The 14,444-nt window shown below is 51.3% G+C and overlaps 1 protein-coding gene across 22 annotated transcripts in view; it reads right to left on the bottom strand.

Annotated features, from left to right (window-relative positions):
• Nrxn2 (neurexin 2) overlaps window positions 1–14,444 on the bottom strand; it is a 110,251-nt gene that overhangs the window by 75,714 nt on the left and 20,093 nt on the right. For 17 of the 22 annotated variants that reach the window (XM_076916135.1, XM_076916165.1, XM_076916167.1 and 14 more), the window contains exons 3-5: window positions 9,823–9,840; window positions 5,231–5,260; window positions 2,889–2,960 (exon numbers count right to left, since the gene is read on the bottom strand). In XM_076916135.1, the coding sequence (XP_076772250.1) occupies window positions 2,889–2,960; window positions 5,231–5,260; window positions 9,823–9,840 (120 nt within the window). The remainder of the gene's footprint in view (window positions 1–2,888; window positions 2,961–5,230; window positions 5,261–9,822; window positions 9,841–14,444) is intronic. The other 5 variants (XM_076916123.1, XM_076916156.1, XM_076916126.1 and 2 more) reach the window with 4 other exon arrangements.

The following is a 14,444-nucleotide window of genomic DNA, read 5'->3' as shown; positions in this document are numbered from 1 at the left end:
GCAGCTGGCAAAGCCTTGTGTCCTGAGGCCACAGGGCAGCAAGCTGAGGGGGGCGGGGCATGGGCCACCCTGGGACCTCTATGTAGGGGACCCGAATGAAGTGAAGGTGAGGCAACCAGCAAAGACATATTTAATGTTGGTGTGGGGAGCTCAGTGTAGAAGGGACAAAGATGGACCCTCAGTGGGACAGAAGAGAAATGGAGACAGGCTGTAAGGGGAAAAGTGGTACGTGGAACTCTATTGATAAAGAACAGAGGGAACCCTGAGGGGACAGGTAAGGAGGAGGGCCAACCAGCATAGAAAGGGGACAGGGACCTCTGGGGAACTAAAACCAAGGCTTTCTGGGGCTTTATTGTTTCCATAGCAACCAGGCCTGCTGCTCAGACACTGACAGAGCCAGGGGGCTCAAGGACCAGAAAAGGGAATGCATTTGACCTTGGTTTACCACCCATACTGTTAGGCCCGCCCAGAAGTCAGACCTCCCCTCCCACTCCCTCACCTTCACTGCGGTCAAAGCAAATAGCATTGCTGAGATACAGACAGAGGAGAGGAAAATAAGGCAGCCACCTGAAAAAGTGATTGGGACCAAACAAAAGAAGTCAGAACAAAAAGGAGAGGTGGAGCTGAGGCCGGACTATGGCTGCCAAAGCGAGGAACAGAAATGAGGCCGTTCCTGGACTCCTCAGGTGGACCCAGGGGAGGAGGCAGAGCCAGCTATGCTGCAAAGCCTGAGCTGACTGGACCTCAGTCCTCTTGACCCAGAAATGGAAAGATATTTCTAAGATCTAAGATAAGATAAGCCTGAACACATTTAAGAAAAGGGATGGTAGGCAGGTGGGCAATGGTAGCAAGAAAACTAAAGACGAGAAGAGGAGAGAGAGAGAGAGAGAGAGCGACAGAGAGAGAGAGAACCTTGAAGGAGCAAATATGGACCCTCGTGGAGGCTGTTACTCAGGGATCCGAATGTGTAATGTGGCCCTAGGAGCTCCCTGGAGCACTAGCTGGATCTCAGATGCTCAAATCCTGAAGCGCCAGGGGGCGCTTTGCTCCATCGCCCACAATGGCCAGACCACAGCCAGGAACTACAACTCCCATCAGCACGTGAGAAAACCCAACTCCTAAGAGCTCCTAGTGTAGGAAGGGAGTCACTGCCAATACTTGTTTGCTTCTCCATCAGGGAGTCTGTGGCCTCACAAGTGTTCCCAACAAAGCTGAATGTGGCCAGAACTGAGAGAGTTTCTAAGTGCCATGAAAGGGAGGCACACAGCTGCCCCCTTTGCAGACCCAGCTCAAAGGCCTCCTCTGGGAAGATCTCCAGCCCCTCTGACCCTCCTGGCTCTGGGGAGCTACAGCTGTGTGTTCTGCTCACTTGGCACTTACTGCCTAGGAACATCTTGTACAGCTCCCTTGGGAGGAAATGTGATGTGAGAGAGAAGACCTGGGCGCTGGTGCTGGTTCTACCAACCAGCCCTATGACCTAGGCCAAGCTACGGAAGCTCTACACAAGCTTTCTCCTCTGGGGGAAATAAAGGAACCACCTGTCAGTCGACCTCCCAGGTCGCTGCAGGAATCTAGAAAGATGGTGAATAGGATAGCCCATAGTCCAGCCTATAAGTGACTCTGCCCCTGGATGTAACTTTGTGAAGGTGCACATGCTCACCCCTCCATCAGTGAATAAATAAGTTAAGTCTTCTAAACAAAGCCTGCGGTTACCGTGTTCTTACACGGACCACAGTTTATTGCCATTATCTGTAGGACCATCAGTGAGACACTGGGAACAGTGACCATTCACTTATTTTAAATAATTGTGAGCCATGTGTGCTGGTGCCCACCCTTAATCCCAACACTCAGAAAGCAGAGGCTGATGTATTTCTGTGAGTTCAAGGCCAACCTGGTCTACATAGTAAGTTCCAGGCCAGCCAAAACTACACAGTGAGGCCCTATTGAAATTAATAATTAATTAAATGTGCTGAGCTCGTGCCTACATATGTCAAGAACTGTGCAGAACACGGAGAGGGACAATGAAAATCCTGTCCTCAGGGAGCTCAGGACCAGGAGGGGCAGCAGAGTGACAGGATGTGGTATGACTGATTCCAAGGATATGCAGACAAAGAGGCTCCCGGGAGTGTCCAGGCTGGCCCAGGAGTTTGGGGAGATAGGCAGCAAAGACAGACTAGACGCTTTTTTCATGACCTGGCTATAAGAGACAGCAAGGAGCTGGAGCAGGGCTTGAGATGGTGCAAACCCAGGTGCACAGTAGGACTCTAGCTGGAGGATGGAGGTGATACCACATGGCTTTGGCTTGAATACAGAGCTTTGAGAGTTGTCAGGATGTCCTGTACTTTTCTCAGCAAAGAGTACTGACAGAAGTAGCCTCTGTCCTAACAAGTGAGCTGGAGTCCCAGTGTTATAAGACACTAAGGGGCCTCGTGCTGGTCTCTGGGGCTTGACTGTTTCCCCACCTACAAAAGCAATGATGCCTGCCACTAAATGTCATCATGGCTTGCTGGGACAATATAGGTGACACACACAGATAACAGATGCCCCCAAGGCACCTAGCAGGCTCTCAGAATATGATGGTACCCTGCCACCGGTTACTCCACCACAGCAACACTTTCTAGAGATGGGCGTAACTGCTGCCATAGAAAAGGGCATCCGTGCTCTGGCAGGTTATCAGGACAGCTAAGCTTTGGGAAAGAGATGGAGGTTGTGGTCCTTCACAGCAGGGCATGGACCAGTGCCCCTGGGAATGGGTGAAGACCTACTGCAGGCCTGGAGGCAAGGCACAGGGGCATGCCATACACCTGTGAAGACTCCTCTGCCTCTCAGAGCAGTTACCCTACAGCAAGGCAAGGGCTGGGCTGTCTGGAGACCATGGGATCACTGACCTTTTGTCGGCTGGTGCACATCGCCGGCTCCTCCTCTCCCGGCCCCCCCCTCGGAGAACAGTAAGGACCCTACTGGAGAAGCAGAATTGGGGAGTCAGGCACAGGGGCTTTGCAGCCAGTCCCATCCCAGTCTTGAGGTGATGGAAGGCCCTATCCAGGACAAAGGTGCTGCTTGCAGGCATGGGCAAGGGAGGAGAGCTTCTCTGGGGATTCCCTGGCCTTCAAGGTCTCTTGAGAAGGAGCCATGTGACAATCCAAAAGCCACCAACTGCAAGTGAGGAGTGAGTCAGTCTAGGGTGAGGAGACCAAGTTGGGGGAGAAGGGCAGTCCTGGGACCAAGGTCCTGATCACCTGTACCCAAGCTTCCCCATCACCCTGTGGGACCACTGCCACATCCCTGGGGCTCATGCTCTTCCCTCACTGGCCATCTCTGCTCACACTTTCTGCTGGGTTAGAGAATATTCTTATCAACCTGCTTTTGCCTGACTTACACCTGTGTTACACCTCAGTTCAGGTACCAAAGCCCTCCTGTTCTGTGCCTGAGCTCTCACAGGTCACCTATAACTGCTTCAGTCACTACAGTGGGTGCTCTGAAGGCCTCCGCCTAAACTATGGGGCTTCTGGGGTTTGTCCCTCCACACACCCACAGAAGGGCTGTGCTCACCCAAGGAGGTCCTGGCTAGGCAGGGCTCAAGGGGATGCAAATAAATCTTCCTCAGAAATCAGTTCTCAGCCTCATTCCCTGGTTCACCACACAGGACCCAGCTCCAGCACCCCCCCAGAGGCACAGGTTGCCAAGTCTGGGCTCCAGGATGGCTTGAGCTTCACCCAACCTTGCCAGTGAACACATGCTCTCTGGAGCCTGGCTCCCAGGCAACCAACCCTACTGCTAGGTCCACAGGATAAGGAGAATTCAGGGATAAAAGGTGAAGTTCCTTTCTGGGCTCTTCCTCCAATGCCAGTCCTCAGTCCTCAGAACTAAAACTAGACAATTGTCTGAGCTGCAGAACCCTTTAGATGAGGGGAGGCATCTCTAGGACCCTTCAAGAGAACTTCCTCAGTGTCTGAGGTGAGCCACAGCCAGCACTCCCCAAACCAAGGCTGTAGAGAAAAGAAGGATGTGAGCAGGTCAGCCAGGACCGCCCTCCTAACTTCCTGTATGGGACTTCCTCCTGCTTGCTTCTGGCCATAATTCCCCATGCCTGTACAAATTCCAGGCCCTCATTTATCAGACCTAAATCCATCCCAAATTTCAGATCTTGGCAAAACCCTCTTGCAGCTTAGATGTGGAGCCACCATCTCTTGGTTAAATACACAACCCTGTCTCCTGGGCAGGTACAGCAGTGCTGAGGGTGCTCATAGAGGTAGATACGGAGTGGGGGGGTGGCAGGGAGGTCACGGCTGACCCCCCAGTCAGGACTCCTAGGTTCCCTTCCAGGTTGCTTAATGCCAGGTTTCCTTGCAATACTGGGATTGGATCCCAGAGCCTTGTGTATGCAAAGACAACAATCGACCTACTACTTAACTATGCCTCAGCCTCCCCCACACACACTGGGGTTTTGGCTGGTGGGAGGGACTTAGCCAAGGATAGTACAAGCTAGAGGGCAAGTCCCAGCCTAGCCACCTAGTAGGGCTATCATGCCACCTAGTAGGGCTGTCATGCCTCCTGGTGACGCTCCATGATCACAATAGCCAGCCATTTGTCTCTGGTATACTGTCCTCTACCAGATAGTGATAGGAAACTCAAAAGATCATGAAGGGAAAGGCAGAGGAAGAGGCATTGTGGGAAAGGAGGATCCTACACCTCCAGCCCCATATTTTCTCTTTTCAACCCTTTCTAGGGACAGGGATTAAATGGGGTGTCTTCCACAGCAGCAAGGGAAGAGGACTGTGCTGCCTCAAATCCTTTCCACAGCCCAGGCAGGCTCTTTCCTTTTTATTTGCATTCATAGAAAAGAAAGAGTGAGCAGAATGAGTGGATGCAAATCAAACACCGGCATGAGAAAGCAAGATGTACCACGAGGAAGATGGAGAGAAAACAAATGAAAGAAGACTGGAGACAACGGCAGGAGAGTGTACATCTGACACATCAGAAACCAAGATGACGTGAGGGTGGAAAGTGGACCCGAGGGGAGGGGAGGGGAGGGGAGGGGGACGGAGAGGGCAGCCCCACCCCCGCCAGGCACCCCATACAAATAAAGAAATGGCCAAGGAAAAAGGAAGGGAAGGAGGGAGGGAGGCAGGAGAGGTGAAGGAGAAGGAGGGGGGAGAGAACAGAAAAGCCAGGCACAGTTTGGGGCAATTCAGTCCAATCCAAACGAAACCAAAACTTCAAACCATACCTTCGCTGTTTAACGTCAGGTGAGCCGGACCTTGGAAAGGGGAAGAAGAGAAAGAAAGAAAGGAAGGAAAGAAAGAAAGAGAGGAGGAAAGAAACAAAGAAACACGAGTCATGAAATCCGCCAGAGAGAAGGGAGGGAAAGTTACTGCTGCCACAATTTAAAACCCTTTTAACTTGTGACAGACATCGGGGGAGAGCCCCCAGCCCAACAGCTGAGGGAAGGGGCCCGATGCAGAAACAGAGGGTAGAGGGAGGGGAAGGGGGTGTCAGAGGGTGGGCGAGAGGTGTGAGCCAGAGGAGGCGGGACAGGGCGTTGCTGCAGGGGAGGAAAAGAATTTTTTGGTTTCTTATTTTTTTTCTTCTTGCCGGAAAAAAAAAGAAAAAAGGAAAAGGAAAAGGAAGTAAGCATGGCACTGGGGGCGGCTTTTCCCTTTTTCTTTTTTCTTTTTTCTTTTTTTCTTTTCTTTTTTTTTTTTTTTCTTCCAGGAGGTGAAGAAAAAAAAAAAAAAAACGGTCAACGAGAAAAAAACAATTCGGATGGAGGAGAAAATAAAACACAACACAAAAATCAAAGCCACCTGGAGAGAAAGAGACTGTCCCATTAGACTGGGATTGAGTGGGCAAGGGGACTCCAACCAATACACACACTCACACACACGCACACACACACGCGCACACACATACACACATCTTGCACACACAGACACACAGAGACACATGCACATCACACAGAAGCATGTGCACACACACCATGCACACACACACACATGCCAGGGGTCCCCATGACCTTGGGGTCAAGTGGGTAGTATAGAAACCTGGGCCTTGAAGGCTTAAAGGAAACCTCCACACTGGGACTTAGAAGAGCCTCCTCTACAGCCCTAACTCTTCCAGATGCCCATTCCAGCCATTCATGGAGACAGCCGGTTCCAAAGGAAAACCTGCTCGTTTCTGGGGAACCGAGGAAGCTGGAAGAAGTAAACAGAGCCTATGGAAACCCTGGAGCAAAAGATGGTGTGATTCTTTCAGAATCTGGGAATCTAGAAACTGTGTGCCTTTGGACAGCCAAGACCCCTGGGCAGGAGGCCAAGCACTCTGAAAGATCCAAACTCTTCTTGCCTAAATGACCCTACAGGTCCCCTTTCCCTGGCCAGGCCTTTGCCAAGAACAATTTAGTCCAGTGAGCAAGCCCTGGCAACCCTAATCTAAGGTAACCCTCCTTAGCCTGAGTCATTCCAGAATGGACCACACCAGGACCCAGACCCCAGAGAGGCTGACACCACCAGACCAGCAACAGAACTGATTCCCCTGGACTCCCTAAGATGACCAACTAGCCCTACCAAAACCCTGCTCCCTGCCCAACTACAGCCCTACCTCCCTGCTGTGGGAGTCTGACCAAGAGGGTGGTGGAGGAACGATCTGCTGTCAGGAAAACCATCCCAGCTCCTGTGAGATGCTAGACCTTGGGATGGAAACTGAAACCAGTGTGGAGACTAAAGAGTTGCAAGTATCTCTGGGGCACAGAGGGGACCTGGATAGCCAGTGCCGTGGAGGAGGTCAGGAGACTGGGAAGGGCTTGGGTCCTGGGTCCCAGCAGCTTCCTCTCCATCTCCATGGGTGTCTTATTCCTTTATCTCACCTCTAGGTGAAAGGCTAGTTTCAGGGAGGAGGTCACAGCAACTGGGGCAGCATCAGGACAACACAGTTCTCAGGACACAGGGATTATTCAAAGCACTGAAAAGGCCTCCAGCTTTTAGGCTGTCTCTTTACTCCTTGCTTCAAACAATCCCTACCCTGCCACTCACTCTTACCCCACAAAATTCCAGCACCTCCTTCTAAAACTCAGGGGCCAGGCCGTGAACCCTCCTTCCACTCTGCCTGTCAGCAGCAGCCTTGCCCTGAGGCCCTACACTTAAAATCTAGGCTTCTGTTGCCCTCAGTCCAGTGTCTGAGGGCTCAGGGATTCAGTCTCTTGTCCTCTGCTCCTCCACCACCTACAGCCCCTTAGGCCTGACTACTGCTGGGGGAAGCCACACAGCTACCCTCAAGACCCTTCTGCTGCCCAGCTCTCTGCCAGCCTCATTAGCATGCGGCACGCTCCCTCTGTCACCAAGGCAACCAGCTGCTCAGCTCCCTCAGGCGTGACAGCACCAGCCATCTTGGTGAGGGGAGGCCCGTTCCCTTCCTGTCTACTCCTGGCTCATCCTCAGATGACCAGATAATGGAGGGATCCCTCCCTACAACCTGTCTCCTCTCCCATCCCAATTATAGCTTGCTCTTTGTCCTGGCCCCAGTACCCCTGAGGTGCTCTCTCCCCCATGACTACCTGTGGCATCTTGCCCCTCCTTCCACTCCTCTTACAGGCTGGCAGGGATGGATGGCACTGCCAAAGGCCCTTGGTTATTCTATTTGGCTAATCTGGGTCTCCTCTCCCTGCTCAGAAGAGATTAAGGAGAAAGAGGAGGTGCTTGGGGCACTGCACAGCAGGATAGCTGGGTTCCTGGAGGAAGCCAGGCCTTAGGCTCAGCATCCCAGCATCAAGGGACAGAGAAGAGGAGGCACAGAGGACCCCCAAGAGATCTGAAGAGGGACCTCAGGGAGGTTCAGCTAAGGCTGTGTCCTCACTTGCAGTCCCACCCTTGATTTGTACCCAGACCCCAGGACAACAGCCATGGAAAGAAAAAGACTGCAAAATTAAGAGACAGACAGACATGCACAGGACACACAGAAGAATCACATGCCTACCTATGTACACATGCGTGTGAGCACACACACACCCCACACACACATACCATATACACCCTGCACTATTGCTGACATTCAGGCCCACATCCACACCAGCAGATTACCAGGATACTCCACACACAGCTCATTCTCTTGTCTCCAAAGCCAACCAACTTCCCTTCCTGATCTCATCACGCCTTTCCTCTCCCTGCTCCAAGCTACTTCTCTGCAAGCCTCTGCCCTTCCTCTCAGCCAGAGCCTTCCCTGCTATGTTCCCCTCCTGTCTGTCTGTCTGTCTGTCTCTCTCTCTCTCTCTCTCTCTCTTTCTCTCTCCCCCAGCTTTTTTTAATCCCACTTCTTGCTCCTCTCCCTGTCTCTGTGCTCCCTCCTCCTTCCTCTCCTCTCCCCTGTCTGTCTCCCTCCATCCCTCTCTTTGTTCCAGAGGAGACATCAAGAGCAAGTTAAAGTCACTAAATCTTATCTCCAGCCCTCAGAAAGCCGTGTCCACCCAGATGTGCAGGCTCTCTCACATGCATACAGACCTAGGCAAACAGTGACACACAGAGATGCAAACACAGATGCAGACACACAAAGCTCTGGTGGCTCCTCCAGAGACACATGGACACACGCCACTCCATGGACACAACAATAAGCTGGTGCCCAGCGCGCCCACACAGACAGCCAAGCCACGTAAATATATGCACACACAAACACACAGGTACAGACATGGGGCTGGCCTGCTGAGACCTGGGCACCCGAGGAGACCCAAAGACAAGAAACACAGACAAGGTAAGCTGAGGATACCACGAGGAAATGGGTTCCACTCATACCCAGACCTACAACTTCACTGCCTGCCCTTGCCAGGACTCACACATCCTTGGTGTCTCTGTCTCAGAGTGCATCTCACCCACTACCTTCCCAGACAGGGGACTGTGGAGCAGGATGACAACCAGGATATGGCCTTCCCTCATAATCACTTGGCCAACTTCACTGTGATGACCTGGAAGATCGACTGTAATCCAGCCTCCAAGTGTAGACCACTCTATCTTCAATCTTAGTCCACCCCAGAGACAGAAAAGAAACAGAAGGGAAAGCAAAGATAGACAGTTTCTAAGGATGACAGAAACCAGAGCATCTGGGGAAGGACAGGGACAGAGAGAGGTCCACAGACAGAGCCCTGGAGGAAGATAGGCAAAGACAATGATGAGAGAGAGAGAGAGAGAGAGAGAGAGAGCCAGAACAGAAGGCAGGGAGAGAACGGACAGAGATCTGAGAGAAGCCCACTGCCACCCTTGCCATGGACTGGGTTGAACAAAGAAGCTGTCCTCTTCCTCAAGCCATGGGCAGCTTTAAACAGAGTAGAAGAGCTGGCCCTGCCCACACCCCACCCTGCCTGTCCTCTCCACCACACTCCCACTGGCCTGCAGCTGCAGCACGAATTCTCTCCAGCACAGGCTGGAGGCCAGGAGCCAACCCTGCCACCCCCTACACTCTTTACATGGCCACCATACACTTCCTAAACTGGGCAAAACCATGTCTACTTCTGGACGCTTCCAACACCATCAGCTATGTTCCTCTTCCCAACTCATCATCTCTTCCCAGAGAGCCCCCTCCCCTCACCGCAAGGCAGAAGGCTGGGAGCAGCATAGGGTAAGGAGGAGGACCTGCCCTCTACCCAGCAGCTTTCCCAGTCAATGAGCAAAGAGGCCCAGGAAGAGACAGTCCAACGGAGAAGACCCCAGACTTCCTTCCCCCTGGGCACCCCACAAACATGAGCAGGCAAAGGAGCTGTCGCTTGGCCAACAACACCTCTTCAAATGGACCCCACGGGGAACTATGCATTCCCCTAATGATCAAGGAGGCTCCACTCACCTTCCATGGGGTGTTCCTCTAAAGACAGCCAAGTTCAGAGCAGGGAGCAGGGAGAGAAGAGAAAGGAGACCTGTTAGCAAATGTGCTTCAAGGACCAAGGGGTTCTAGGTCCCCAAGCCCAACAAGGCCCAAACTAGAAGCCCCAAATCTCAGGGGACAGATTTGCCTCGGACGGGGCAGTGACCACACTGTCCCCTGAATGAGTCCTCCCAAGTCATCCAGTACAGGAAGGCTGGGAGGGACCGCTACATTTTGCACCAGATCCCATTACACTAGGAAATGAGGCCCAGAGCAGAGACATGACAACCCAAGATCACACGGAGACAGGAAGAAGGGCTGCAAGCAGGGCAATGAGCAGCCAGCCGCCAGCCGCCAGCCGCCAGCCTCCAACCAGGCTTCCCTACTCCCTGAGGCAGGCTCCTCTCTTGCGTTCATTGCACTGCAGCACAGAGACAGATGGAAACATGCTCACACCAGAGACTGTCTTACTGAGCTTGCAGAGACACACTCACGCTCAGTGACACACTGACACACATAAGCACCGGACGACCCACTCTTGCATTTAACTCTTATATGACTCACACTTACAGTGTTCCAGTCAAGGATCTAACAACCATCCTATAGCCCACTACCCACCCAGGGGGGGAAAAAGGCATCTACACCAAGTCAGAACATAGTTCTGTGGCATGAGCTAGGCCCTGGATCTGATCCTTGGGTCAGATTCTGCCTCAAACTACCCAACTAAGTCACTCAACCTCTCGGGGAACTATACAGATGAGAGGGTGAACTGCCCCTCTGGCCCTGCCTCTGCCTCTATGATCAGAAATATCTTCATTCTGCTTGGCTTTTTTTATTTGTTTTCATTTTTGAGAGTGTTTCACAGTCTTGTTCTATAACCAAGCTGGCCTGGAACTAACTCTGTAGTCTCTAGCCTCTAACTCAGGGCTAGCCTCTTGCCTCCTTGGTGCTGGGATTTACAGGCATGCACTGCTGTGCTTAGCTTTAAGCACTGCTGGAGATTAAACTCAAAGCTTTGTGTATGCTAAACACATATCCTACCCATCGAGCTTCGTCCTCAACTCCAGAATGTGTTTGCTTATTTATTTGCTTGTTTGTTTCAAAATACTGGATAGGCCAGATTGGCCTCAAATGCATTATCTAGCCAAGGGTGGCCCTAATGTCTTAATCCTTCTGCTTCCACCTCCCAAATGAGCCAAAATGCCCTCTAAATGGTTGGATGAAGCAAAGCATCTCCAGCTGGATGGTTACCTTAAGTTCAGCCAAAATCAGAGAACCACACTGAGGACCTCTAGACTGTGCCACACCCTATAAGCCATCAGCCTCACTTATTTAGGGCCTGGCCTGGACCTTGGTAGAGAGAGAAGGTGGATGTGAGCAGTTCCTTCAGCTAAGCCACAGCTCCTCAAGCAGGCTTTGCTCTGGCCTGCTCTGTACGAGGGCCACGGCACTCCCAGTTTTAAACATGTCACATGTCCACTGACTGAGAGGATGTCAGATGAAGCCAAAGGCAGAAGAGAGAAACTCCACAACCTACAAACACACAAACATTCAAGGAAACACACACACACAGATCCTGAGACAGAGACAAATTCACACACTTGCAAACACGCTGTCTCCTCCCTCCGGTGAGCACGTTCTGTGGGATTTGTTCTCGGAGAGGGGCACTATACTGCAAAAACAGCTATGTTATTTATCGTACGTCATCCCACCCTGTGGCACACATGCAGCGACTGAGTGCAAACACCATCGCCTGCGCAGCAGTCTAATACATATTATTCCTCACGCATCCACCCCCACATCCCCCCCCACCGTGAACACAGCCATCTTGCCACCTACCTACCTCTTTGTCCACCTACAAGCTTCCATGTTACAAATACACTCCACAATACACAACAGAGAGGCTTTGGCCTGACAGGGACACAGCCAAAGCTGTGTAGACCACAACTCTTCTAAAGCTACTGAGCCATCACAACTCTGAGGGAGTTGCAATTAAAGTGACCCCTGGGCACTCTGAGAACTGCCAAGCTGGAACTCTTTGGTCCTAGCATGCTAAGGCCCTAGCCAGTTCCAAGCCACCAGCCACCACCTGTGCATATGAATCGAGTTGATTTCTAGATAATTCCACATGTCAGATATTTCAAAAAGTATTTCCAGGCTGGAAAGATCGTGGTTAAGAAAGCTTCCTGCCCTTCCAGAGGACCCTAGTTGGGTTTCCAGAGCCCACTGAGCAGCTCACCGCACATGTATCTCCAGCTGCAAAGGGATCTGATACCCTCTTCCACTTCCTTGGGCAACTGCACTCATGTACACACACTTATACACAGATACACACAGTGACAGATAATTTAATATTTTAATTGGTTTTGGGAGATGAACAAGTGGCTAGGAGTGCCTATAGAAGACTCAGGTTTGGTTCCCAACATTCATATGGCAGTGGCTCACAGCCACCTACAAGTTCCAGTTCCAAGGGATCTGATGGCCTTCTCTGACCAATGCTGACACTGCATCATGTGGTACAAATACCTGTCCTCAAGGACACACACATACACATAAAATATAATAAATATTTTTAAAAGAATAATTTTTAAAATATGTTCAGGAACATGAAGTCAGCAAGCTCCTGAGACAGTAAATTTCTTTCCTTTATCTGCTCTGTGCAGTCTGAATCCCTCACCCATCATCCCACGCCCCTCCCACGCTCCTCCAGCTCTCCCTGCCTGTCCCTTACTTACGTCTTCTTCTCCATGTTCTCCTCACCCATAGTTCACCTTGATGCCTTGGAGCAAAGGCCTTGTTTCTAGCCTACAATTCTCGATCTCTAAAAAGTGTTTCAGGATGCCATCTAACCTAGGGCCAGGCCCACAGCCTGGTGGGCCTGGTGACTCCTCATATGTCACATTCCACATCAGCTTGGCTGCAAGCCTCCTGTGCTGCATGGTATAGTCTCTCCTCTCTCTGAGGAGGAGACACATCTGGACCACTCTCCACTGCCATCCCATTATCCACCTGTCAATCAGAGCTACCACGATCCTTCCTCTCAGAGGATTCTTGCCCTTAACCTGTCTGAGGTGGCTTCAGAGCTCTCCCCCTCAAGCCCTCTCCCATGTTCTCTCTTGTAGGCTAGAAACAAGGCCTTTGCTCCAAGGCATCAAGGTGAACTATGGGTGAGGAGAACATGGAGAGGAACATGTTCTTGATTGGGCTAGACACCCAGAAAGTATTCCTCCCCCTTTCCATACCAGTCACCAGGACTTGGGGGGGTTCCACCTTCTAAACCCCACATTCCCCCTCAGTGCAGCCCAACCTGTCCTGTGGGAGCTTAGATAGGACTCTGAAAGGACCTTCTTTCAGTGAGTCCTGTCACCCTGCAGGTTGTGTCCAAATGCCACCTAAGTACCTTGACACATCTTGAACCTACTGTAGTGTATATGGCTCCATGCTGGGCTTCACCAGGGAAGGTCAGTCTTCTCAGTAAGTCCCCTCAAATCTGACCACACCCCCTCTTCAGACTCCTAGCCTGCAACAATCCAGGCTCCAGCCACACCCAGCCTCTTTCCACTCCCCTAATAGGCCATGTTCTATCTACTCTCCCCAAAATACACACACACACACTCACACACACACATGCATGCACGCACGCACGCATACACACACACACACACACAGACGTGCTCACAAAGCCGTCTGAGAAAGCCAATGTTTCCCCTTAAGACCCATGTCAATACCTGTGCATTCTGAACACAGGAGAGCAGCAGTTACCTTCTTCTGGGCCAGCTCTGTGATACACACTGTCTTACCACTGCCCCTGTTAAAGCTACATGCAACTGTAATTTCAACTCGGCTTCCTGATGGGACTGCAAAACTGTACGAGACAAAACAATGTCTCATTCATCTCTCTACCTCCAGCTGCTTGCTCCGCTCCTGGCTTGTAAAAAGACATGGCTATGTTTGTTGAGTGAATAATATAATAACACTTCTTGTGTTCTGAGCACTAAAGTAGGCCTGGATCCTGTTGTGTGCTGTTTCCTGTGGCCGCCACTACTATTATAACCATTGAATACAAATGACTATTCCTCTGTTAGAGCTGAGAAAACCAAGTGTCCAAAAGCAGAAGCAGGGCTAGATACATGGCTCATGCCCACAACTGTGAGGACCAGAGGTCAGATTCCCAGGATCCACACAAAAGCCAGATAAGCCTGGTGGCCCACCTAGGATCCCAGAACACAGGAGGAAGTAGACACAGAATCCCCAAGGCAAAATAACCAGACTATTCAAAATGGCGAGCTCTCAGTGAAAGAACCTGCCTCTGTATATAAGGTAGAAAGCAAGTGGGGAAGACACCCAGAGTCAACATACAGACATATATGTTCACACACATGTGTACATATATATGAAACCATGAGTAACACACACACAGGGGGAAAATGCAGAAGCAACTTATCTAAGGTCACACTGTTGGTGGCAATCAAATTTGAATCTAGAGAACCAGCAAGACACTCAGTAGGTCAAGGTGCTTGCCAGGTAAGCCTGACTATCTGAGTCCCACCCCTAAAACCTACACAAAGATGGGAGGAGAGAACTAATTCCACAGTGGTTGCTCT

This window comes from Arvicanthis niloticus, chromosome 1 (genome assembly GCF_011762505.2).
Source record: "Arvicanthis niloticus isolate mArvNil1 chromosome 1, mArvNil1.pat.X, whole genome shotgun sequence".
Taxonomy (NCBI): domain Eukaryota; kingdom Metazoa; phylum Chordata; class Mammalia; order Rodentia; family Muridae; genus Arvicanthis; species Arvicanthis niloticus.
The sequence above is the reverse complement of the archived record's forward strand: the minus strand, read 5'-3'. Positions and strand labels throughout refer to the sequence as shown.